This window comes from Hydractinia symbiolongicarpus, chromosome 2, assembly GCF_029227915.1.
Source record: "Hydractinia symbiolongicarpus strain clone_291-10 chromosome 2, HSymV2.1, whole genome shotgun sequence".
Lineage (NCBI taxonomy): Eukaryota > Metazoa > Cnidaria > Hydrozoa > Anthoathecata > Hydractiniidae > Hydractinia > Hydractinia symbiolongicarpus.
Genome location: NC_079876.1, coordinates 6,696,530 through 6,723,835, shown reverse-complemented (window position 1 = coordinate 6,723,835; position 27,306 = coordinate 6,696,530). Strand labels below are relative to the sequence as shown.

General features: G+C 32.1%; 1 protein-coding gene and 1 long non-coding RNA gene across 7 annotated transcripts; one reads left to right on the top strand and one right to left on the bottom strand.

The window, feature by feature from the left end:
* Positions 1–1,711: 1,711 nt before the first annotated feature.
* On the bottom strand, positions 1,712–27,306 carry LOC130629122 (uncharacterized). 6 transcript variants are annotated; one of them, XM_057442254.1, is made up of 11 exons: positions 24,271–27,306; positions 22,078–22,157; positions 14,109–21,677; positions 12,661–13,921; positions 11,863–12,131; positions 8,892–11,400; positions 8,212–8,478; positions 8,082–8,113; positions 3,368–3,849; positions 2,363–2,423; positions 1,712–2,274 (listed from the first exon to the last, which is right to left on the bottom strand). In XM_057442254.1, the coding sequence occupies exons 4-10, from the start codon at positions 13,908–13,910 to the stop codon at positions 2,409–2,411; spliced, it is 4,824 nt and encodes a 1,607-aa protein (XP_057298237.1). In that variant the 5' UTR covers positions 13,911–13,921; positions 14,109–21,677; positions 22,078–22,157; positions 24,271–27,306; the 3' UTR covers positions 1,712–2,274; positions 2,363–2,408. The 6 variants fall into 6 exon arrangements, with proteins under 6 accessions (XP_057298237.1, XP_057298253.1, XP_057298221.1 ...); XM_057442270.1 differs by having other exon boundaries at positions 14,109–14,200; XM_057442238.1 differs by lacking the exon at positions 24,271–27,306 and adding an exon at positions 22,266–22,664.
* LOC130629224 (uncharacterized) lies at positions 22,355–24,806 on the top strand. Its single transcript, XR_008981924.1, has 2 exons — positions 22,355–22,511; positions 22,658–24,806. It is a non-coding gene; the product is annotated as an uncharacterized LOC130629224 (long non-coding RNA).

Here is a 27,306-nt window from a genome sequence, read left to right as displayed (position 1 = left end):
TTGTATCGTGATATTTCAAAGAATTTACACAAAAGAAAGTTTGTGAATACTTTACATGAAATCGTGTTCTTTGCATGGAATATAAAAGTTATTTTTGCACTGACGTTGCAAAGATTTTAAACGAATATGGTACAAAATTTTCTACATTCCACAGATATTCTCACTTTGCTCATGGCCTCATTTAACGGTCTTTGATTAGTAGTATATTCGCATCCTTAAAGGGCCATAAGTATTTGTGGACGAATGAGGTATGCAGGATAACCATAAATGCACAATAACTGTTCATGAGGAGAATGTGAATGTTGTAAACTTTGAAGTAATCCGGAAGTATTCAAAAGAGCACAATCGCGTCTTCTACCCTCCGTAGGTCCATACAAACTCGCAATTTAACCGTTTAGTCCAACAACGCTTTAAAATTTAAAAGAATAGATCTGTTTATTGCCATTATATATAGCTTGTTGACATCTTTTGGTTCGACATATTGGACGGATAGTTCCATCAACAAATAATCCCCAGCAGAATTTTACTCATGACCAGCATCAGCATACTCTCTGAGCTTTATTAAAGCTAACCAATTTTGAGTCAAGTCGCGCAATTTGTACTGAAAATGCTGATAAATCAAATTTACACGAAGTTTGAAATCATACTTAGTTCTAGAACGGATCTCCCAAATCGATGGATCATGTCACCATACCCACATGGATAAGCGGTTTTATATATATCATACGGTTGTTTTGTTTTGTTTGAAGATGAGATTGTAACAGGTACTGGAGATGAGAAATAACTTATTTTGCTACTTCCCTCTCGGAAAAGTCCGCAAAAGTGTAGAAAATCTATAGTAATGCCCACATGGACAGAGTTTTTGTTGTTTACACAGTTTAACTCAGCAAGCGTTTTTGATTCAGAAAGCGTTGATCATCACGACATGTCCTGTGATTGAGGATGGAATTCACGCAAACGGGCTAAGGTTCCAGCAAGCAAAATTAATGCGCAGATCATAATAGAAGTCCGTAAATTCCTGTATTATAATAAGGGAAGCCCTAGGTGCAACGTAAAAGACGAGTGCGTATTAAAATTTGCGCAGAATCTGTGCTGAAATTTGCGCAGGACTCCATTTACTATGATTAAAATTTACCACAGGCTTTTTGACAGCGTTGATCAAAACATCCGATGAAAAGTGTTCATCTTTTATTATACTCGTTTTGAAAAAGTATCTACTCTGTCAACAACCTCGTCTCCAGGGGTTCTTGACTTTTTGAGATGTAGCCCGAGCGCTAGCGGCTTTGACTTATCAGGTAACAAATTCTGGGGACGGTTCACGCAGCTCGTTGATTCTGACCTGTTGGGAGACTGAAAAGAAAGAATGCTTTTTGGCATTACTTCTATTTGTCTTAGACATTAATTTTATTATTATTCCCAAAATGTTTTATGAGTTTTGCGGCAACATATTCATGGGCTTTCTTTTACCATCTAGGAGATGACGTCAAACTGGGTTTCATCCTACAAAAAAAATTACCACATAATGGCGGCTTTTGACAAGTATCATGTAAACACAAAAAAATATGTCTTTATATTTGCTTTATTATTTCGAATTTTACTTAATAAATGTTAAATTGCTGTGCTTCAGTATAATCAGGATAAGAGGAACTTTTTTAAAATGGGAAGAAGTTTAAGAAAAGGGGAGAAGTACTGGAAATTAAAAACAGGTAAGCAAGTGTGAATGTTTAATATATTATACAATATTTATTAACAGTTCTTTTATACATTAAAAAATATTATTATAAATAAATAAAAATAATTTTTACAATATAAAAATATTTATATAAAAATATATATAATTTTTTTCTTATTAATATTATTTTAACCATTCTAAATAATTGTGTCAGTTCTTTTATTTTCTTCTCGACTGCTTGTGTATATTTTGGAAGAGCGAGACAAATAATTATTTTCAAAATACCCACTATACGTGGGTATTCTGTCGTCACGTGACCAGCCAGGGCCTTCAAAATATAAAGGCCTAACAAGACGGTGGGGACTAGGTTGAGAAAGTGTATCAGTTGACGTTTGTAATAAATAAGATTCACTCTACATTGCACCATGCGGCAAGTTTGAGACAGTTTAAAAAAACACGTGACCTTTGACATGTGTCGCTTCCTGAATGAAATATAAACGAAGGCTTGATAAAAATCGAACAGAAAAATGTTTCAGTACGTTTTACTACAAATAAATTTATTACAATATAAAATAAAACTAAAAAATGGACTCGTTCCTCATCTAAAAAATAAATAAATTTCATGAAAGAAAGTTAAAAATAGAAATAACAAAAGATAAATATATCCAATTGTATAAAGTATCGTCTCACCTCACAAACTGATTGTTGTTTTTCGAAACAAAATCATTTGAAATATTTACTTCGTCCTGTCCTAAAAGATAAATAGATGTGTTATTTTAAAGTATAGCTACTTAAGTATTAGAACAGCCATCGTCATGGCCATGTCTTCTAAATGAGAGACAATCTGTCAATGTGTTCATAAAATCCTTTTATAACGCGAAATTTGTACAATCGCTATGCAAAAAATAAAATAATTTCGGATTACGAAAAAAAAGTTTAACATCGTGGCATTCTTATTTTTGAATGTTTTAAATATCTTTTATTTTAAATATTTTCAGATCTATAATATTCAATTCATGCTAACAATAATAACAATCAATTTCAGAAGATGTAAAATAAAAAACAGTCTGGGTACGAAATTGTATTTTTACTTCTTCTTTTTCTCTTATAAAATTTATTATTTTTAATTTCGTTATAATATATACTTATCTCTTCTCATTATTATTACATACATAAAAATTAATGCTGTCAGAATTGTTAACAGCTATAATTATTCACTATTTTTTATTAAAGATACTTTCTACTTTGGACTGTCACAATAATCTACTTGACAACCTCAACATTTTATTCTTAAGTATTTTATTCATTTTATCCAATTTGTTATAAAAAAATATTTTTGACATTCAACATTTTATTCTTAAGTTTCTTAAATTTAGATTCATTATATCCTTCAATTTGTTAATTAGTTTATTTCACTCAAATAAAAATCATCCATCCTTTTATTATTGCGAATCATTTCATTCGTTTTTTAACTTTCATTTATCATCATTATTATCAAATTAAAAGAAATAAAAAATTCATTCTTCTTTCTAATTTATTAACTTTTAATTTCTTCGCACCAAAATTTAAAAAAATAAAAACATTCCATACCTAAATATTTATTTAAACATTTATTTAATCCTTATTATTTTCAAATTAAAATAAAATACAAATTTATTCTTCTTTCTAATTTATTAAATCAACTTAATAACTTACTTCGTATTCTTTTATTTTTCGTCTTATTATTTTCCGGTTGTGTTCATTCATCCATCCTCCAGCAACATCATAAGCTGTATATCCATGTATATCTTTGATTGTCACATCAATATTTTCATGACGCAACAAAACATCAACACATGAGATGTGACCAAGCGCTGCAGCATAATATAATGGTGTGAAGTTGTCAACATCTCCACGGTTGATGTTTGTTACATCATGTCGACATAACATATCTAATATTGTGTGACGATCTTGATATGCAGCCCAATGATAACTGTTTCGTTTCAATCCATCTTCCGCCCAAACATCACTCCCATATGAGATGAGTATTTCCACCATTGATGTATTGTCGGTGTAATATACTGTCCACATCAATGGTGTGAATTTACCTTCATCTCTCATGTGAACGATGTTTGGATGAATGGATAGTAATTTTTGCAGTTTCTCGATATCGTTAGTTATAATAATTTCCTCGATATCTAAATATAAAATAGTAAATGAATAAAAATTATAAATTTATAAATTAATGAAACATGATAACGAAAAACTTATGACATTATTAAATACTTTTTTTATTGTAAAACATTTTATAATGTATTAAACAAAAAAAAGTAATTGTGAAAACACAGAAACAAAAAGTATAGTAATAATTTATTTTTATTTAAGTTAATATTAATATGTTGACGTCATCATGTATAGGATAATTTGCATCAGGAGAAAATATTCTACTTGTATGAACCACGGAAGTGTTTCAGTTAATGTCGAGACCCTAAAATTTTTCGCTTGTTAAAATAATTTCACATAACATTTTTAATAAAAATCTCGGAAGTAAATATAGCTATTCCTACAATTACTACGATAACATAATGCGTTTTTATAAACCAACCTAGTCTAGCGCTTTCGTTCCCAGGGATTTTTTATCTATTTCTTATGCCGGAAAATAACAAAAAGATAAATCTGGGCTAGATCTGGAAACGAGGCTGGATAGTCTGCTTATTTCATGAATCTTCAATTAGCTTTTTAAAACAAAGGAAAAATTTTACCAAATATTAGTATTGTCTAATCTAGCACTCTTGTCCCTAGGGATTTTTTTATCTATATGGCATGTGGGAAGACGGCGATGAATCCCTAAAACCGAGGCTGGCTAGTATGCTTATTCCATGACTTTATTTAGTTTCTTACGAACAAAGAAAAAACTTCACTAAATATTAATATTGAACAAATAACGCTTTTTCAGATTGTATGGAGAAAATTGCAAGACAGAGCATAATCTCAAGCACGCAAAAAGAGTTTGTTAGTTTTTTCAGTTTAAATTCTAAAAAAAAATTAAAATTACACAGCTCTTAGTAAATACTCCGTTAATTGTGAACAGATTTCTCATGAATAAAAATAATGTATAATAAAAACTAGCTACTGCTTTTATCAAAATTAAATTTTCTCTCACCTCACACGACCTATCAACATTATTTGTTGAATGAAACATATTCGTTTTGGTTGAGTATGATATAGTGATAAAAATAGAACAAATTGTACTCAATATATTCGATTTCGTCTGCACGAATATTTTAAAGATTGTTTCTCTGACACGCGATTGGTTTTTTATAAGAACAAATTCTAAAGAACACGAGACTTAGGTACACAGCTCTTAGTAAATACTCCAATAATTGTAAACGGGTTTCTCATGAATAAAAATAATGTATAATAAAAACTAGCTACCGCTTTTATCAAAATTAAATTTTCTCTCACCTCAAACGACCAGTTTCTATCAACATTATTTGCTGAATGAAACATATTCGTTTTGGTTGAGTATGATATAATGATAAAAATAGAACGACTGTACTCAATATATTCGATTTCGTCTGCACGAACATTTCAAAGATGTTTCTCTGACACGCGATCGATTAAAAACTGTGCGGGTTTCTTTATAAGAACAAAAAAGAGCACGAGCCTTAGATATTGCAAAAATTCAAACTCAACAGCTTTAGGAAAAAGATATTGTTAAAACAAAAAACCAACCGAGTCTAAATTTTACGATGAAATGACTTTTGATTTGCTTATGATTGTTTTTTTCCCGCCGGATGGTTAGTATTAGCAATAATTTTTAAAAAATGTGGAAAACTTGAAAACGAGGTTATTCATTACTATATTGTAACTAAATTGAAAAACAGGCTTTCCCTCTGCAAATTTCTAATGTAATTTTTACAAAATCAAATCACATAGAAACGAGGCTGTAGTCGTTATAAGAGTTTTGCTGTTAATAGTAAGCCATGCGAGTTACAGTGAGAAATCGCATCATATAACATTGACCAACTTTGTACAAAGTGATCAACTTCAGGAAAGCCACTTTGTATGGAACAGTAAAGTGGTACGAGGCATCTTGCTTGAAAAGTATTCAGCAAAATTTAAGTATGGCCGAGAGCCATGTGTTCAAAAACGAAAGGTAAATGTAAATAGTGTTTCCGAACTTGGTGCAAAATTCGGTATATTAAGCCAGCTTTAGAGTATGTGTTGGAGTAAAATTGAATCTATGATGTATATTTACAAAATATGCGCTTTAAATATCAAAATCAACTGCCTAACACTAACTCAGACTCACACGCTACACTATAAATTTGGGGAGTTTGTTCGTTCTAGTCAGAACAAGGAAAGAAAAAATCAGTCTAAATTTTACGACGAAATGATTTGATTTGCTTATGATTGTTTGTTTTTTCTCACCGGGTGGTTACTATTAGCAATATTTTTCAAATGTGGGTAACTTGAAAACAAGGCTTTTCATTACTAACTTGAATAACAGACTTTTCCCTCTGCAAAGTCCATATAACATAGAGACGAGGCTGTAGTCGTTATAAGAGTTTTACTGTAAATAGTGCGCCAAGCGACTTACAGGGAGGATTCGCATCATACAACATTGTCCAACTTTGCACAAAGTGATCAACTTTCAAATTATTATGCGAAATTTAAGTATGACCGAGAGCTAGCTACGGGTTCAAAAAGAAAAGGCAAAAGGGAATAGTTTTTTTAAACTTGGTGTGAAATTTGGTAAGTCAGCAAGCTTTAGTGTTGTATTGGAGTAAACTTGAAGCTTGAAGGTACATTTACAATATATACGCTTATATTCGTTACAGCCTGAAATGTTCCTTATTATAACATGTACCGGTAAAAGTAGTTTTTATTTTGTTATTCATTTCAAAGATTCACAAAAACATTTGCGATTGATTCTGCTAAAATTTCTTTTTGCCAAATGTATTTCTCTCGGGAGTAGAGAGAAAATTGGTGTTTTAGTCTTGCCGATGTTCTTATTTTGTTTTCTTTTCCTCAGCCTCATTGTTTGTATTGCTAAACGAGTTCGCCAACTAAATATATCTGAGCATGCAAAGTTTTGTTTGTTTTGATTTTGCTTTGAAAAATTCTCTTCCCCGAAAAGTAGAAATATTTTATAAAATATCTTTTAACCAATAAGAAAACTGTTTATTTAGAATTCAAAATAACTATCCGGTTTTTAATACCAGAAAAAGTGCTTACACTCAGAATGTTAAATTGGTCACATGTTTTTTTTGTTTCCCGTGAAAATCAAATAGATATTTCGCTGGTAATTAGCCGCCGAATTCGCTATTCCCAATTCGCTTCGTAAAAATATCCCTTTTGCAGGTAAATGTAGGTCTCAAAAGGACGTTCTCACTTTGCATACACTTGTTGAGCAGTTTATCTTTGCTTCTTTAACTATGCCCAGCAAAGTACGATATAGCCATAAATAATGCGTGGTTTGAATTTAAATTTAAGGGAATTGCTCTACATTTGTTTGCGTCTAAACTTTCGTTTGAGAAAAACTGAATTAGATATCCGAGAAAAAACTTAGCTAACTAGGCTAAACTACACCAGAAATTATGCAAAAAATATGTATTACTTTTAAATTATTAATAATCTATACTAAACAAATGATTTGAATAAATCGAGCAACCACGAGATAGTAATAAAATTAATGGCAATATTTGAACAAAATTTTTTCTATTGACAAAGTTTGAAAACTTTATTAATACCAAGTGAGAAGTTTTGTATCACTTTTATTGACACAACAGCAACATCAGCACACTACATTTTAGCGGAAGTACTTTTGCCTTTGATGTTTTGTCACTCCAAAGCCTCCTTTTAGGATATATATTACCAATGTGCAGAGTAGATTTATTTTTACTTGATAACACTTAGTTTCTCTTAATTAATGTCATATGACCGAGAAAGAAAACATTGTCGAAATTTTACAAAAGGAAAACAAAAACGTCTAATAACCTCTTACGTTTTTAGTAAAGATCTGTTTTAAAAGCAACACTAGATGAAAAAAAATTCTTAAAAGGTTCTAGGACTAAATTCGTTTCAGACAATAGTGTCATTAAATTGACTTTGCGTGTCCCATGGTATAAGTACAGTAATAAATTAAATGTTTAACAAATAATTAGAATAATTTGTTTGTTGTAATATGGGTAACGAAGAAAGCAAATATTTAACTATTCCGCATTCTTTTTGTAACAGGTAAATAACAACATGAACAAGAAAATTTTTTAATAAATGTTAATTTTTTTAAATCACACAATTAGTCAACACTTATTTCTGTCTATTTTTTCAAGCTAATTTTTTTATGCCTATTTTGTGACAAAGAGTGTTGTGGTGATTTTCTAGCTTAAAATTATGCTGATAAAACGATAACTATTTCTCTTACCTTTAAATTGGACACCCATGACGTTTGGAAGTCTAAAAAAATTGAGCACATGTTAATATTCCTGAAGCCTGACATACTTTTTAACACATGGCTATAAAATGTTTTTAATAGAAGTTGAATAAAATCTTACTCGTGACGATAAGACACAGTGCTGTCATCAGATACACCAAGATGATTTTTAGCAACAACACAAAACTTGCACGATTCACCAATTTCCATGTCATCAACGATGTATTGATTGCAAGAAATGTTAGTTGCTAAGTTATTCCAGGTTAAACTTTTACTTTCTTGTCTACTAACGGTGTATTTATTAGCGTGCTGTTGCCATCTCAATATACATGATGTACTTGACAAATATGAGCAAATTATATTGCTCACTTTTCCAGGAGGAAAAAGGCTAAAATTATTAATATTGCATTTATATCATATTTTTTAACAAAACTAATGACTTTTACTTAATAAAATAAATTAAAAGATGATCAAAATTTTGTCTAATAATATTTTTTTTTTTTCATGCTTAGCAGCAGGTTAACATTTTTAACATCAGAAAACTCTTACAATGTTTTTATTAAGTACAGAATAGGTCCTGATACATATGTCGTGATTTTTTTGCCTCTCTAGAACAAATTTCACAAAAGAAAGGAGAGAGGATTGCGAATGATCACACTTTGGTCATCTCGTGGGGGTTTTTTATTTTAATATAACACAACCCTTACCATCCAATTCTTTAATATGAATCACTGAATTTAAATTTTTTAAAGAACTATTCAAAAGAGAATTTGTTCTCTATTGTTTAAAAATTTTACTTACTTTTTCATAACGAACTCATGCGCATTTAGGAGTTCATCCGTTGCCTGAAAACCAACATGTTCCAAATCTTTTATCATTTCTTTGAATTTCCAATATTGTGGTTTAATGTTAAAAACTATTTTATTGTTACTTTTCATAGACTTTTTGAACGGTATTTCCGTATCTTCATCGTTTGAGACTTCTAGATTGTATTCAACCAGATGTTCAGTTAACAGTTTACTGATGATATGACCAGTTGATGATTTTACTGTACCTGATTGGTAAACGTTGGACGTTGAAACAAGGACTAGATTTTGTGTCGCTCTGGACATTGCTTCTAATGTCAAATGTTTTAACTTGCAATCATTGCTTTCAATTATACAGATGCATTCGGCTGCTTCAACTCCACGACTTCCCTCAATAGTAGTGAGCAGGTTATAATTTTGGCTCTGCAAGGGATTTTTAACTATGATATCATCACCATTTAAAACTTTCCAGTCAGTGTACTTGTCATAGTGAAGAAAATCAATTTTTAACAGTTTTAGTAATCTGTAAAAAATATCCTTTTGAGGGAATGTGTTATATATGAACAAACGTTTAGTGGCATGATGTAAACATACATCTTGTAAAACAAGCGCTAACATCGGTATAAACTCTTTGTCTGTTGTTGGAGTATTTGCCGGATGTATCAATAACGGTTTTGTTCCTTCGATATTATGACCGATTGAATACGCTGTATTAAATTTTAATGAAGTGTCAATTCTAACATTACCCGAAAGATCCCCATCTTGTATTGAAGCTGCAACGACATCAATATCAACCGGTGTTTCAAAACTTTCTTCTTCTCCTTTTATTATCGGCGTGACATTGCTACTGGTAGTTTGTCCTTGTTGTTGCGGTGGTGGTGGTGGTTGCTGCTGTCGCTGCTGCTGTTGTTGTTGTTGTCGCCGTTGTGGCTCTTGCTGCTGTTGTGGTTGTTTGGTGGACAATCCTTCTTTTGATTGCTGATCGGGAAGCTTCATTGTTACCTTGTTTTGTTCTACTTCATTTTCAAAAGCCTTTAAAAACTGAAAGATTATCCGTGTTGTTCTCATTGCTCTGTTCAGTTTTAAAACTTTCATTCCTGTTTCTTCATACTTGTACTTGTCATGTATTGTGACTCTTTGGTGTGAAATTAATGTTCTATGTTTCTCAATGGATTGTGGGAAAAAGATGATGAAAGAGTTATTTAATTTGTCTTCAGTTTCCAGATAGTGTTTAAGCAAAGATGATTCTTCCTTGTTAAATAACTCTCCATTTAATTCATCAATTATTAGATGCAGGTTTTGGTCAACATGTTTCTTAACCAATGACTCTAATAACTGGTATGGTGTTGGCACTTCATTCATTTTCAAATCCTTAGCTAACTCGACATTATCCTTTACAACAACTTCGACAGCGGCTTTGAAATTAAATCTTTTAGTATGATTGACAATATCCCGTTTAAGCAATGTGTTGCCGTCCCAAATAACGTAGTATATGACTGATCTATTCTCAGAGCGCTCGTAAGCTATTTCCAAATGTGCTAAAGCTAGCACTGTCTTTCCACTGCCTAGAGGACCGATTATAATTTTTTTTAAAGAGTTGTTGTATAAATGACGGAGTTGCTGTGGAGAAAGTATTAACGAGCTTATTTGTTCGTGGACGTTTTTACTGAGTGAAGGAACAGAATAGAGTGCTTTTCTTGTAGCCATAAAACACATGACTTTACCAACCATGTTGATATACCGTTCCTTGTTGTCCTGAACATTATTTTGTACTTGTGAGCTTTGCAAAATATTTGAAAAGAACTTCGTCATACTTCTATCCTCAGCCAAAGTTTTTTTGGAGAGTAAGTTGCAGTCTACACAAAGGTGGATATTTTCGATATCTTTGAAATGTGGTGCAGCTACAACATTAACCATTGTCAGGTGACCATTTTTAAGATATTTTTTAGTGATGATAGATAGCTCCTTCAAGTCTTCTTCGCCCGCTTTGACTTCATCTTGTATTCTTACTGCGTCGGTTGTTTCTGTGTATCTAATGTTGACGATATAATTTGGCAACACAAGTAGAATTCTTTTGTTATCAGTAATTGTGCTTTCCAAACTCAAAGAAAATTCTTTATCCAGTTTTAGAAATCGAATATGTTCCTTTGTGTTATAATGAGTAAATATTGTAAACAAACGAGGTTGTAATTCGATTATAACATACTTTATCTTTTGTGCAAATAAGGAATGTGTGACTTTTGGCATTGGGGGTGGAATTTGGAGTGGTTCTTCCATGCATTCTTCATTCACGGTGAAATAACGTTGGATGTATTCCTTTCCAAGTGCTTCGTACTCCTTAGGCTCCATTGTTTGTAGACTACCTCCACATATAAATTCAATATCTTCTTCTTCTATTTCTGCTTTTACAATGCATTTTATATGTTCAGATATTCTTCCACTGTTGTGGGTTCTAACATCAAAATAGCTGGTTGTACACATATGTGCTCGGACCAGTGCAATATCTAATTAAAAAAATTATTTTACTTTGCAACATTTCTACTCAACCAATTTTAATCTAAAGTGCTGTACAAAACAACGCGCTAGAGACGTTAAATTTTTTGTGTAGAATACTAAACGTTATTATTCAAGAATCTTTGCAATAATTTTTATATATTTTTGCGTTCTCATAGCCAAAGTAAAACTTTTGTCGAGGTAAATGGCTTGCATCGTTGAAATGATTGCTATTCTAACAAAATCTTGACAATGTTTTTTTTATGGTTCGAATAATATTTTAAATAAACCCTTAAGATTAAATTTGTTCTACTTGTAAATATAGCTTTCCCAACTTGTTTAATTGTGCTCTGCCCCCATGCACAGCTACATTAGTAAGTAATGTATTTTTTTGTTCTGTTTTGTTTTTATTGTTCCAACTCCTTATTCATTTTTTCCGTACTAGATAGAATACATTATCTAAATTTACTCACTTTTAATTGGAATCAAATGAGTTTTACTTTCACTGTCAACTAACGTAACTGATAACCCATTAATAGATTCGGCAATGTGATTGTAAATAATCAGGATTAGTTTCCCTTCTTCTTCTTCCACAATGTAATCGTTGTCGACATGAAGTTCTTTTGATTGTATCGCAAAATTTTCAGTAATGATGACTTGTACACTTTTCATAGACCAGTGGGAGCAGCCATCCTCAAATTGTATTAGAAAATCTCCTCGGAAATTTTTTAATAGTATATAACTAAAATAAACATTTAAATATAAATCAGAATAATAAGTAACTGTATGAAATATTGTCCTAAAAAACGATAAAATCTTATTTTTTGAAAGAAAGGTATCTTCTTTCTAGGCCGTTTTAAGTGACAAGTTTTTGAACGACACGATGACAACAAAGGACTTTACTGTTCCCATTCCGTCTTTCAATCATAATCGTTTTGAATGTTCCTAACTCCGTTTTGGTTTTTTTTTACATCAACTTGAATATAAATAGTTCATTCTTTAAGTTATTTAGATTTTACTTAATGTTGTCTTTGTTTTTATTTACTTTACATTTTTGTATTTCAATCAGTGCTGTCATAATTTCAATCTGATGTACTCTTATTGCTGATGACTCTCCTATGCATTGAAATCATTACAGAAAAGTGATTTAGTTACACCAAGATAAAGTGGAATTTAATTGAATGAAAATTTTACTTTACCATATTTGTCTTTTATGTTAAGTTGACAGAATCAATTTAATAATAGAACAATATAGAAAAAGAATTACACACCTGGGTTGTTCTTTTATAGTTTCTTCCAACTGAGAACTCTTCTGATCACATGATGATGAAGAATTAGTTTGCTTTACTATTTCCACTTCGGCTGCTAATCGCTTATAATTCTCTTTATTCTCTTTAATACCATCTTTGTTTTGCTGAATATTGTCTTTATTTGCTTTGATGTCATCTTGATTTTGTTTAATACCATCTTCGTTTTGATGAATATTGTCTTTATTTGCTTTGATGTCATCTTGATTTTGTTTAATACCATCTTCGTTTTGATGAATATTGTCTTTATTTGCTTTGATGTCATCTTGATTTTGTGTAATACCATCTTCGTTTTGCTGAATACTGTCTTTATTTGCTTTGATGTCATCTTGATTTTGTTTAATACCATCTTCGTTTTGATGAATACTGTCTTTATTTGCTTTGATGTCATCTTGATTTTGTTTAATACCATCTTCGTTTTGCTGAATATTGTCTTTATTTGCTTTGATGTCATCTTGATTTTGTTTAATACCATCTTCGTTTCGCTGAATACTGTCTTTATTTGCTTCGATGTCATCTTGATTTTGTTTAATACCATCTTCGTTTTGATGAATACTGTCTTTATTTGCTTTGATGTCATCTTGATTTTGTTTTATATTGTCTTGGTTTTTGTTAACATTGAAATTTAAAATTTCAGTAACTGCTTTCATAATTTCAATCTTAAATAAGTCCAAGTCTTTTAAACAACCAGACTTCAAATCTCTAATTTTCGTTATGTCATATCCGAGTCTTCTTAATATACCTTCTATGGCGTTCCACAACCGATTATATTGTGCTGAAGTCATTGCTCTTCCATGCATAACAATATTTCGCTCATTTCTGATTCGAATGATGTCAGCACCGACACTGAAATCATTTGGTTGCGGTGTTCTGGTCCTCCATCCACCAATTGGTGCTTGTATACCGTGACAACAATTAATTAGAACGTCACATAAAATAGTGATGTCAAACAATCCCGAATCTGTTTCCTTATCTTGTGGAAAAACGATTTCCAGCTGATCTCTTTTCAAATGGTTTAAATGTTTCTTATATTGTTTTAATGACAGATATAATTGTTTCTTATCCCTTGGCATGTTGCCACGGGCAGGATCATGTAAAATTTCACGTAAGTGGTCACAACATTCATTGAGAAGCGTGACCAATTTAATTTGATATTCATTGTTTGCAATCAATGCATGGTGAGAAGATCCTGTTGGAGGTACTGCCGTTGCCATGACTATAATATCTATAAGATAATTTCAATTTCAATTCAAGAAATATCAATAAAAGTTTTTCATACTGTTTATCAACAAAATTACTAGAAGTTCATGGAAATTCGCCTATCGCAACAAAGTCGATAGAGATACATTGCATTTGTTATTTTGTGTCCTGTAGCAACATTAGATCAATTAATTAAAAGAACAACAACACACCCGCGTTGACGTTCTTTCTTCAAAAATGCTCTTAACAGAACGTTTCTTCTGTTTCTACATATAATGTTTATTAGTGCGTTTGTTCGTTGTTTCTACGAAAAAAATCATAGTTTTAATACTACTCACTTAGTTATTCAGTATATAGGTTGTAATACACCGATAAACAATTTGCAAAATGGCTATTTTTAATTTTACCGTATTGCTTTATTTGTTTGTGAGATCTGAAATGTGAGATCACATTTTTTTACTTTCTCTTACAATAATATTAGAGAAAGGGAGACTATTTAACGAATTCTTTACAATTTAAGACTTCACAGGTCCTAATTTGTTTTTAAGATATAATTTTGCGGGTTAAAGTTTTGTATAACTGATTTTTGATTGGTTTGAAAAAACAAAAGATAAGATTGGAATTTGAAGTACGTTTTCGAATTTTGCTCCACTCTACCCCTCTTTACTTCTTCAGTCTGAATGGAAACACTCCAGCTTGTGCTTTAACACCCATGTGTTACCACAGTCTATTTACGCAACGCTATCAGTAAGGAAAACAGCCCAAGGCTTTTAAAAATATACATAAACTTAAATTTCGACATAGTGCGAGTATAATAAGACATTTGGCTATCAAGCAGGCCAGTCAACTGATCATGCAATCATTCAGTTAAGTCAAGAAATATTTCAAACCTTATTGATCTCAGCACAGCATTCGATACAGTTTGTCATAAAATTCTATTATTATGGCATCATAATCATTATCATCATCATTCTCGGCTTAACGTCTGTTTTCCATGCTAGCATGGGTTGGACGGGGTATATTAATGACCCTCTTCCAATCTGATCTAGACTGTGTTAGATCTAAACTCAACTTCCTCTCTATCAAGTCTGTCCTTATAACCTCCTGCCAAGTCTTTCTCGGTCTGCCTCTGGGCTTTGCCCCAGGAACTATCAAGTCTCTACACTTTCTTACCCAATTATCCTCCTCCATTCTTTCCAAGTGCCCCAGCCAATTTAATCTTCTTATCTAGATAACATCTTTAAATACATGGTTAATATATTTGGTGTTATATTGAATCGCCGGTGGTTCTTGGATTTTTCCACGGAATGCCAACAAGTGTAATTAACAACAGCCATATTCTGCGTGCATGTCGCAAAAAACATATCGTGTTACGGGCACACAAAGTAACGTGTAACTTAAAGACGGGACACCTCGTGTGTTTTTTATGGGTTAACGACTAGTCTATATTAGGATACTCACTGTGTCAAATGGTAGCTGCAAATGGTGACGGGAATATTTTCGTGGATATTCCTGGCAGATGAATTCTTGTGAATTTTTTCACGGGATAACGACTAGTTTGTAGTAATAAGCACACTTCGAGAGAACTAATTTACTTATTTAATCCTTTATCATAATATGGTGACAGTGTATAAGAAGAATGGGTTGTTTTCATTTTCTTTTGAAGCCGCTAAAACCGTTATGTCTAATTTGTTAACTTTATCGACGTTACGTCAAGACGTTAAAGCCTTTTAGACTGCCGTCAATCTGTATAAAATTAGCGAAGCCATTGCATTGCACTTTTGAGTGTGAGGCTAAAAAAGGGAAATCTTTTAGACGCAACTGGCATCAGCTGCTCCACCCTAGGTAACTGGGGATTACCTACATTTAAAACTTGATTAATTAACCAGCGCTGTTATCGACAAAAAGCAGACATCTCTGTTCACTTTCCCTTTTTTATCACGTCCAACACAAAATTTAATGAAAATTCAAAAGGTGTCTAATAAAAATTCGAAAAATAAATAAAACTACAATAATACTATTTAATAGTTATTATACTGTTTGCATTTCGTGTTTCCGCAACACGACTTTTTTTCTCGCGTGCAAGCAGACAAATAGAATACGGCTTTTATTAAAGAGATCAAAGAATGTTGACATAAATGTCTGTGGTCTGGTGAGTACTCTTTACAGATGACGCATGTGATTAAAATAAACCTTCGCAAGTAAACCACATAAATATTTGTGATAAAAAAAACTTATAGACAGTTAACCTGAAATAGCTGACTGGTAAATGATAAAAATGATCATAAAGCAAAATAAATTCAAAACTAGACTTATTTAACCCTATTCGGTCCGGGGTTTTTCGAACATACTATGACCTCAATAACTTTTCATAAGATTGTTCAAATTGAATCAAACTTGGCACACTTATAGTACGTCATAAAAGGAACAAAATGGTGGCAAAAAATGTTTGCTTGCGTCAGCACATTTTCTGTGACGTCATCAGAGGCTTGAAAATTGTTAAAAATGCCACTATCTGCTTAAAAAATAATTACTTTCGTTCTAGAGCGAATTTTTACATTCTGTTTGAAGTTTCTGAAAGCTAAATAAAATTCTTTTAACATATCTTCCGGTTTTTACATGGATCTAATAAAAAATTGCCAAAAATTGCCCGACAATCCGTTTTTTCCGGATTTTCGGGTAAAATCCGACAAAATCGGGAAATCGGAATAGTCACGTGTTAAAATTATTCAAAATGATTCTTCTTGATGAAACAAAGCTTGCAAGTTTCAAGTTCTAAGGATTATCCTAACAGGAGTTATTATATTTTCCCCATTATAAGGATTTCATAGAGATTTTAGGGGTAGTTTCGAGTAATGGCCAATATCAAAGCCTCTGAAAGGTATGGGACCTAACAATTTAGCATGCAGGTGTCTAATAGATAAATGGTGAAACTCAGTAAGTATCATAGCCATATAAGAAAGCAATCAGGAGTTATTAAAAAAACCGTCAGGGGGGGCGGAATCCGCCCCCCCCACCGGACCGAATAGGGTTAAACCGAAGTTGCGCAAAATTTTTCAAAAAGGTTTTTACGCGTTATAAAGGTACTGCCCGCTAAAAAATCAAAACTTGATATTAGTTACATGGAAAAGTAAAGAAAAAAGTATTTAAATACAACCAAAATTGTCTTTCATAAAGGTGGGTTTCCATTAGAGCGAATCTTCCTATAGCTCTAAAATTACACAAAATTTTAGTGCGACAGGAGTTCTACGCTCTAAATGAGTTTCAAATTATTATTCATATTATTATTTGTGCGAAATTTTCTTATGTGAACACACGCATTTCAAGATGGCAGACAGTTCAGAAAAAAGAAGAAGCTGTGGCCTTAATAGTAAAAAAAAGAGACGAAGAAAATCGCCATTTTCTCATGTTCGTCAAATTTATAGAGAAAGAGAATTGAAAGGAGTGCATAATCAACTGCTTTAAGAAGTGAAATTGCGCAATGAGGGCAATAGTTGTCATCTTGGCCAAACTTGGTGATTTTGTTGTAGGGTCATTCTTGTTATTTAAATAATTTCAACCGCCGCCTCCGAATAAGAATCAATATCCTCCTCATCCTCCGGAGCCGTTATATTTGATTTTGTGTCTCTAATTTGAATACTTATCAAGCCAAGACAAAAAAGAGTATTCCTTTAAAATTTGACACACGATTCAACGTCAGCCAAACCTGATCCCAATGCAAATTTCCTTCTTAGGTTATTCCTTTCCTTGCTGTATCTTTTTTAAGTTGTCCCATCTTTGAAAAGCTTAACCTTAAAACAGTTGAATTTAAAAAACATTTTTTCTAATTAAGTAATAGAAGAAGCTGAATACGCTCAAGGTTTAACAGCGCAAAAATATAGCGCATTGAACTGACGAAAAAGGATAAACTTTACCCTCTTCGCATCCTAATTCATCCTCAACTTTCCTCCAAGCATTTGCCACTCGATCTTTTTTCTCGATACTCTTTTGCAACTTTTGTCGTATAGACATAATAAAATTTCAAACAGCCTCTGCTAAGTACTCATCTTCCCTTTAAGTTGCACCTATTTGTTTTTCCCATTTAATAAAAACTTGTTTTACAACACTGCTCGCTTCATAACACAAACTATTTCTTGTGCTCAACACGTGTAAGCATGTGCTGAAGTTACACTTCAATAGAATCTATTTAATTTCTTTAAAAGGACATTCGATATTTCGTTGAAGTTGCACTTTCGGGCGAAAACTCAGAGCGATAAATATTAAAACTTTGTGATAATTGTCGCTCTAACTATCGCACTGAAATTGGGCGATAAGAGCAAAAAAATTGTCGCTCTGGAATTTCCACCAGTGCGAAAAAAAATCAATGGGTCAAAAAAGCCAGAGCGATAAGAGAACTCGCACTGATGGAAATCCAGCTTAAGTTTAAACTGAATTTGTTTACTTGACCATGCCATTCTCAATTCTCATCTTTACTGAACTTCGAAAGCGGAAAAGGACTGGGTAAAAACATTAATATGCGCAATTTATGCAATGACGTATTCATTGATTTACCCCGTGTAGAGATTGGCGCATGCAGTTAGAGAAATAACGAAAAAATGTTAATGATATTTCCAATAGAATTTTTTTACAATTATCAATCATGTTCACAAACAGAAATGTAAACATAATTGAATTTCAGCTTGAGCCAGAACGACTCAATAACAAACAAAAAATTCCCTCTTATAATGACAATGAAGCAGACACACCAGATCAGTGAGTGGTGCCTATGTGCAAAAGTGCGAAAGGATGCCTATAGCTGTTGACTGTTTATGCTGTAACGAGGTGGACACTATAAATTACTTCCAGCTACGCTACCTGTAAAATTTGACCTCACATTTTTCTTTTGGTTGTATTATAAATGAGCGCCTGGGTATAAGGTTTCTGTTGTGTTTTTGATAAGAAATGTATAACAGAGCACGAAGATTTCAACGCTGTTGTGATTTTAAACAACACTTTGTGGACAGCGATAGTCGCTATTCACAATCAGGAAAGCCGTAGACTTAAAAAAAGGACGAAGTTTCTAACAAATAGGTCGCTAGCACTCTTGCTTCCAATCTTTTTTGAAGATGATATTTTTAGATCTTATCGATATGCGGCATACCGCCAATTTTATTGGTTTGTTCATAACCACTTGGGAAAAGGTGTTCGTCGGGTGATACAATCTTGTGTCGTGTCTAGGATACGTAGAGAATATCCAGGTCCGAATGGGGATGTATACTGGCTTCAAAGAAAGTGAATAAATACCTGAAATTGATTTTTCTCACACAAATTAAGTTGACGACGAGAATATTTGATTGTAAATTAAAAATAACAGGCTTTTTCAGAAGAGGCGTGCGATCGTACGCGCATGCCTTGGCACACGCATAAAACACGTGCGATGGCAACCTTCGAAATAATTTTTGGAGACTCGTCAGACAAAATGCTTGCCACATTTCCAGTTTGTTCGGAGATGTCCTTAGCTCGTTTAGAACGTTCATCGGACAAAACGTCGATAGATTTCCGTCTTGGTCAAACACTTTTTATCCATTAGCAAGCCTATTCATAGCCAACCTGACCATCCTAGCTAATTCACCGACTCCTGACTTAGTTAAAAGAACTACGTAGACATGAATCTCTTTTGCCTGACCCCTTCGTCGTTGGTAACCAGGTCTTACACAAGAAATCCAGCCATGCGGTTCTTAACTAATGCGGAGGTGAACGCCGACGAAGCACGGATGAATCAAGTCTGCAAAACTGCACTTACAGGCGGAACAGACATTTTATCATGGATTTAATTGTAGATAATTTCTTCATTTGACAAAACAATTGGAATCCATAGCAAGTCCGAATTTACCGGATTTTTTTCTTCATGCCCCAAGTGTTATTTAAACAATATAAATTGGCAAATGTGAAATGTTGCTACGGCTATTTTTTTAATCAAAAACAACACATCTACTTTGCTTGTTACAGACAGACTAGAACTAGCGTAGTAATGTACTAATTTTTAAACCCGTGGAAGAAACCACGTGCAGAAATTTTTTTTAATTTGTTGTTTCTTATCATAAAACGTTTGTTAATTCAATGAAAAAGATTTAAACAAAATAGGCAACGTGAATATGTCCCAACATAAATTTGTGACAAAGTATTTACATTCATTGTAGTTACACAACCCGCCAGTAAGATTAAATTGGCAGACAATGAAATTCCTAGCAAGTGAAATGACTTTAATTTTGTAACGTGATTTGTTCTAACCAATCAAGAATGTAAATGGAAGTTTTTGGGGGGATGTTTTTTATAGTCGCTTTTGTAGAAGAAATATTCTTACATACAAAAATAACATGCAATTATATATTATTAATGATTATATCTAATTACAAATAAGGTCGTTCTGCATAGACATAATTACAAACTTAAATCTATGGAATATATAGCTTTATCCACGACTAATCTATATTATTAATACCCGTCTACGTCTGTCTGTTACGCAAAATAGTACGGCAAGTAGCAAGACACACGCAATGGTGTAAAAAGGGCAAACAAATCCGTGGACTAGCTTTAAATAGTCTTTTCACCGAAGAAGGTTTCAGTAAACAATAAAAAGTGATGTCAGGAAGATACAAGATGCCCTGGGGACGAGGTTGCTCCTAGTCAGGAGGTTAGGAAGTCGAACTGGCTTAACTTACATAAAGGCCGAAATGCACGATTGTATTTTAATGTCTTTTATTTATTTCCATTTTAACATTTGACGTCAATAAATCAATACACGTCCATTTTTATTTAATTACTCTCATTCTCCTATCGCTATCACTTTCGTCTACCTCAGATGATATGTCCAAAGTTCATATCGCTCTACTTTCGTAAACAACAAAATCCATGGTTTTAGTTAAAATTATCTTCTTTTTACTTTCGTCCATCTGACCACGAAATTGTTTATATGTAATATTTTTTAGCACAAACACACTCCTCCATATTATTAAAAAAATTATCGTTTTAGTACACCCCTATTTTTAATTTTTTGAATGCTTTCGATAAACGCTCGCTACGTTTATTTAAATTCTTTCTCAATTTATTGTTTTGTCCTTTCAGTATTTTCTTTTAATAAACGCTCATCTAATAAGACCACCACCTTTTTCTTTAAATAGTTTCAAACTCGTCCCAGCAACTTTTGTCTGTTCGTTAAAAAAAAGACACAAAAAGCGCTGGGGACGAGTTTGGGGCTGTTTAATAATGATATTCATGAAGCCCACTTTAAACATAAGGAAGAAATAAGATATGATAAATGCTGCACTAACTTTTAATATAATATAATGATAGAGATAAATTAAAATTGTAAAATTTTATCAAAAGTTTCTTTCTTAAACCTTCATCTCCAGTTCTAAATTGGACGCCCCTAAAGATACACAGCCGAGCGTTTTTAAAGCATTGTAGTATATGTATTAAATTCCTTTATATTAGTACTAAAAGTATTAGTACTAAAAACGTCAACGAAGGAGAGTTTTTGTTACAAAAGTGTATTTTGGAATGCAAATATTTTCAAGTATTTATTTATTTAATTACACACAACTTGTCATGAGAAGAACATGAGTCATCATTATTTACTTTTTTACACTCTCTTGCCAAGTTCTATACTTCACCAAAGTTTTTGTCATCAACTCCACTTTTATTGCTCATTTAAGGTTACATTTCTAATTTTTTTTGCAAGCTATATTTTTAGTAGCCATCACCGTCAACCTCGTTCAAGGGCCTCTAATTGCTGTCCCTGACTATGAGAAGAAGAAATATTGTCGGATGAGGTTGATTTTACTCAATTAGCATTTTTTTTATATGAAACATGTTTATAGGAAACTCACATATGAGTCTCTGTATTAAAAAAATTAAGAACATTTGCTACTAGATCGCTGTGATTAATTTTAAAATAAAAGGTTAAGAAAAACCTGAGTCAGACTGACAATTCTTACATCAACATTCTATCTGTTTTATGGATGACAAAAATGCAAGTGAACAAACTTAATGCAAGAAAGCAAAATAAAAAGACAAGGAAATAAGGAAACCAAAAAAACACAACATGAAAAACAGACAACAGCAGTAAAAAATCGAAAATATCACTTCAATAATATTTCAAAAAAAAATTACTAAAAAAGATGAAGAAGTGACTAAACTCACCAGTGTAACAGATTTCTTTTATATATATATGTAATTATATGTCCTGTCCTGATATTCTTTCAACGTTAAATGCTGTTCGGCTGAAAAAAACAAAAAAGAAACTTTGAAGAAACAAGGAGACTTAACATCGAAATTATCAGTCAATAAGATTTTATCAAAATAGATGGAGAACAACTGACTAAACTCACCCGTGAAACAGATTTTTTATATAAATATTTGTATATAAATATATATTTATCTTTTGTTAAAAAACGTGCTGACGTTAAAAGCTGTTGAACTTTCTTCGCTGAAATCTAAAAGTTTATGACAAACCAACCCTAAAATATATTATGTTGTCTTATTGGTAATCGTCATGCAACATTGATTACATATATAATTATTCTTTTGTTCAACATAAAACAAATTATTTATATAGTCATGGTGTAATATAAAAGGTATTGTAATTATAATAACCAATCATATTTCTTTTCGTGTTTACGTAAGCGTTTTTTTTCTCTAAACGACGTGAATCTAATCACATGACTACTAAGTTGCTTAGAACTTTCACAAGAAAATCTTTCTCATGCTATTCTTTAACTAGAACACAACAGACTTTAACTGCGTCCTACAGGACTGAACTATGATCTGAGCGACGCGTCTGTTTACGTGAATGTCTCGGGGCGAGAAACACGGCGAAAGGTGTTTGTATGCTCGTAAACAGGAAAATATACCAGCAGGTAGCAGTCACTGATGCTTACTGCCCTTGTTCTGCTAATAATCCATGGGAGTAGCTCATTTTGACCCAGTTGTAAATAAAAGAAGTGCTGCAATGAACAGTTCTGGTAAGTTAATAAATAAGGTAGCATTTGCTTATTTGTATAAAATCTCGCTAGTATTAGTAGAGAACGATCTCGTATGTCGTTTGCAAATAGCAAAAGAAAACGATGTAGTAATGTTACGCACACATTTGGCAGTCAAGTATTTCGGATGGGTGTCATGGGACTATACTCGTCTATGTGTACAAGTGAAAACATGACTAAAAGTAATTGATTGTAGCATATGTTGTCATTATATAGTAGACATTAATCACTGAGCATGGCAGTAAACATAGATGTGTCAAAGCGGTAGGTTAGAGTAAAAGCAATACCAAGATTCTTTTCAGGAATATATAGACTGCGGGTAGGTGACGCCGGTTTTTACCTCAAAGGTGCACTTGAATACCGTTCTATTGACTAAACAAGGGCTTAATTTCTTTTTTGCGAGGTTAGTAAAATATTCGCAAAAGAAAATGTACGATGGAACTGCTTTTTCATTTTCTTGACGAGAAAAAACGGAGATAGTCGTGTTACTATTCTTTTCCGTTTGTTTATTAATTTTCCAAATTTAGAGTTTTAAACTCCAGCTAAACAATAATTCATCAATTCCGTTATGTTTATACCTTTTTCCAATTGTTGTTTCAAAACTGATTGCTAATTCAATTGATTGCTAAAGCAACAAACTTTGTGGATTGTATTTACAAGAAAAGGAACAAAAGTGGTTGCTATGTTGATATTGAAAACAAAATTAGATACATACAAATAAATAATTTTGTTGATGTCTATGTTAGAGTGACTATGGTTAGAGATAGTCAAGCTGTTATTACGACTCCACAAAAAGAATTAACGAAAATTATGAAACTGGAGATTTAGTACTACAAATTAAATTATTCTTGTGTTCACGGTGGAAGAAAACTACAAACGAAAGACGGCAGACCATTTGGAACCATGCCACAAGTCAGTCCGACCTTCATCGTCACAGAGAATACTACGAGAAGAGTGCGCACCCATGCAAGCTAAATAAAACCAGAACATGGGAGAGGTTAGGTGCTGTGAAATTAACTTTTTAGACGAATGTTCCTATAAACAATTATCATACCGACGAGTGTGCTTGGGATGGGTCGTTAGCTTAATTATTTGTTTTATATAATATTTTTAACTCTTTTTACTTTCGTCTACCTGACCACATGATATGTTTAAAGTTCATATCGCTTTACTTACGTAAAAGCCAATAATGGCTGTAATTGAATATGTTTTGTTTTTAGTTTCGTGTATTAGACCACGATATTGTCTATGCGTAAAATCATCTAGCGTAAACACACTCCTTCGTATAATTCAAAAATAATTTTTATCTTTTTTAGTACACACCTATTTTGCATTTATCTGTCAGAAAACTTACCTTATTGTTTTCATTGAACGCTCGCTTCTATTATTTAGGCTTTTTACGATTGAATCCAAGTCCCCAATCTCTGTAATTAAAAAAAACAATCTATCACTATTACTTTTTTTCGGTTACCCTGACAACTTATCGCTATCACTTTCGTCTACTTGACCATATAATGACGTATATTCATTATACGCATTGTGATCAAATGTTTATTTGATCACAATGACACCAGCCATTTAAACATTTACGGTTTCAAGCTTTTTTAATTTTCTTATACATGGGATAAAAAATAATATTAAATAATATACGTTAATGATATAATACAAATTTTCAATTTTCAATAGAAGTACGTGCTCTTTCTTCGTATATGCTAAGAAAGGAGAAGTTTGTAATGCAAATATGTTCAAGTGTTTATTTATTTAGTTACACATCTTGTCATAACCATTGTCATAAGATGACAATGAGTCATCATTTTTTAATTTTTCACACTATCTTACACAACGTTTTTGTCATCAACTAATTTTTTTTGGAACGTATGTGAAAATACAGTACCAGTTTTTAACTCTGCTCCCCTCCATAACTTTTAATATTCTTTTCCAAGTGCGACTAAACTTGATACAAAATGGATGCACTGGTACCTGCTTTAAATTTAATTCCTTTAATTTTTAATGATAGGCAAACTCGTTATTTAAAATATTTTTTCTTTTTTAATTTTCGAAGAAAATCCGAAAAAATCGGGAAGTCGGGTTAATAAATACAAAACAAAATTAATCCCCTTGACGAAATATAGTTGTGTTAAGAGTTTAATGTTTTTAAGATAAGAATTTCTTTTAAATATAAGGGGTATTTTTGAGTAATAGTCAATACATACCACTCTGAGAGGGTTAAAAAGGATTTTTGGTACTCTGTTTTTGCTAAGCAATAAATAGGGCGACTTTTTGTTTGAAATTTATATCTATTCAAGTGTTTATTTGTTTAATTGCACACAGCTTATCATAAGATGGCATGAGTCAGTTTTTGTACTTTCTGTATCGATTTCTCTTATCAAAATCTATACTTGACCGAACTTTCGCTATTTTATTGAAACTTGCCATTTCATTTTCCAATATCCTATAATTACAGTTTCTATAACCCGTCATGACAACAACAATGACAATAAGTTTGTACTTTTGTTTTATTTTCAACGTCAACTTAGACCAAACAGACTAAGCATAAACAAAATAGAACAAAATTCAATACAAATAAAAGAAGTTGTCTGGAATGTAAACATATATAAGTGTTGATTTGCTTTCTTACGTAACATTTGTCACGAGATAATGACAACGCAGTTATTGTACTTTGTACCTAGTACTCTTCTCACGAACTAAGTTTGAAATTTGTATGGGCGAATATTTTTCATAACGTTATTTTACAATTCTGCATAATGGACATGCTTTAATATTTCATTGTTCAGTTCAAAAAGGTATATGTACTAGTTATCGCACAGTGCCGAGAAAAGTATCGGCAATATTTTTTGAGTGTTTTTATGTTCTTGTTACATATTTCATGAGCCTTTAGGCGAGTGAAATATACGAGAACTAAAAAATGAAAAAAAATATCAGCTGATACTTTTTGAGGGCATGTGCGATAACTTGTTTATCATGTACTCGGTCTTATATGATGTTAATTTCACATAGTCGGTTGCACACTGCTTAATTATGTTCGCGATATTAACAAGCATTGTTATGGGGGCCACTAAAATCACTGCAAGATAATTTATTTAATTTGTATTCATGAATTTATTTGTTCATGTCACGCTGAATGGAAATAAAAACTATTAATTTTTAAAAGAATAAATTATTATTGTTAAGCCAAATAACACAGAACTCCATCGTCGTGCTATAATATTATTCTTTTAAGTTGACTGTTTTTTCTCATAGCCGGTGGGGAGCGCGTGATCTATGATTAATGACTATTTAATGACTATTGAAACAAAACAAAATTTGCGAATCATAAAATGAATATTTGTGAAAATAAATTCACCGATTCACTGACCGTTTTCGTTTTTAAGAACATAATAGGCTTTTCCTACGAATTTTCAACCAATCAAGGAAAAAATATAAGCTTTTTGCACGCTAAATCAGCCAATGAAAGGAAGAATATAAGCTTTTTGCACTCTATATAAGTAAAAACTGCACTCTTTTCTCGGTTGAAAAACAAAATACAGCATATATTTCGTGCAGATTAGCCAATTAAGTTGCGAGAAAAGCTTAAATTATATGATAAGAGACGGTTAGAGTAAGTTCTCCGTCAAAATGTTGAATCATATCAAAATAATGAACTTTTGTTTCGCAGTAAAACCAGCTATGATCCAATTTTAGTAAAATGGAAAGTTTGTTTCACCGGTGTAGTACGATGAGATGCTCTCTTTGTTATAAAATACTTTTTTTGCTAGCTTTAAATACGTAAGAAATATAATATACTTTTTTACTATTTAAACGTTTTACCTATGCCAAACAATGTTTTGTTTCTTAACAAGTTCCAGATAGTGATAGTCTACAAAACTCTTGAAACAATTTTAAAATCATTGTCGCTGCTTAATTAGCTTTATTAACCGTATTCTTGTATACTTTTACAAAAACCTGAGAATACACAAACTGGACATCCCTGCAAAACAATGCTATAAATCGAAAGATGAAAATAATTCACTTTCTCTATTGCTTTGGGAGTTTTAAAACACAGGAAAATCGATTAAACTTTCTTGTTGAATATCCATAGCTCAAAAAATTATTTAAGACCTCAGATGTTCTTAAGTTTTTACTAAAGACAAAAAAACAAATAAACGAAGAGAAAAAGAAATAAAAATAAAAATAATAAATTGGTAAACTTGCCTTATGACTTGTCTTTTATTTCAAAAATCTCTATGGCTTTCCTCACTGAAAGGTGAAGTTTTTTTCTAACAATTGACCAAGCCCGTCTAATTTTATTGATTGTCACGAGTTCTATGATTGGTTTCATAAAGAGCCATCTCTTTGTTCACAATGTTATAAAAACATTCCCTTTGTAACG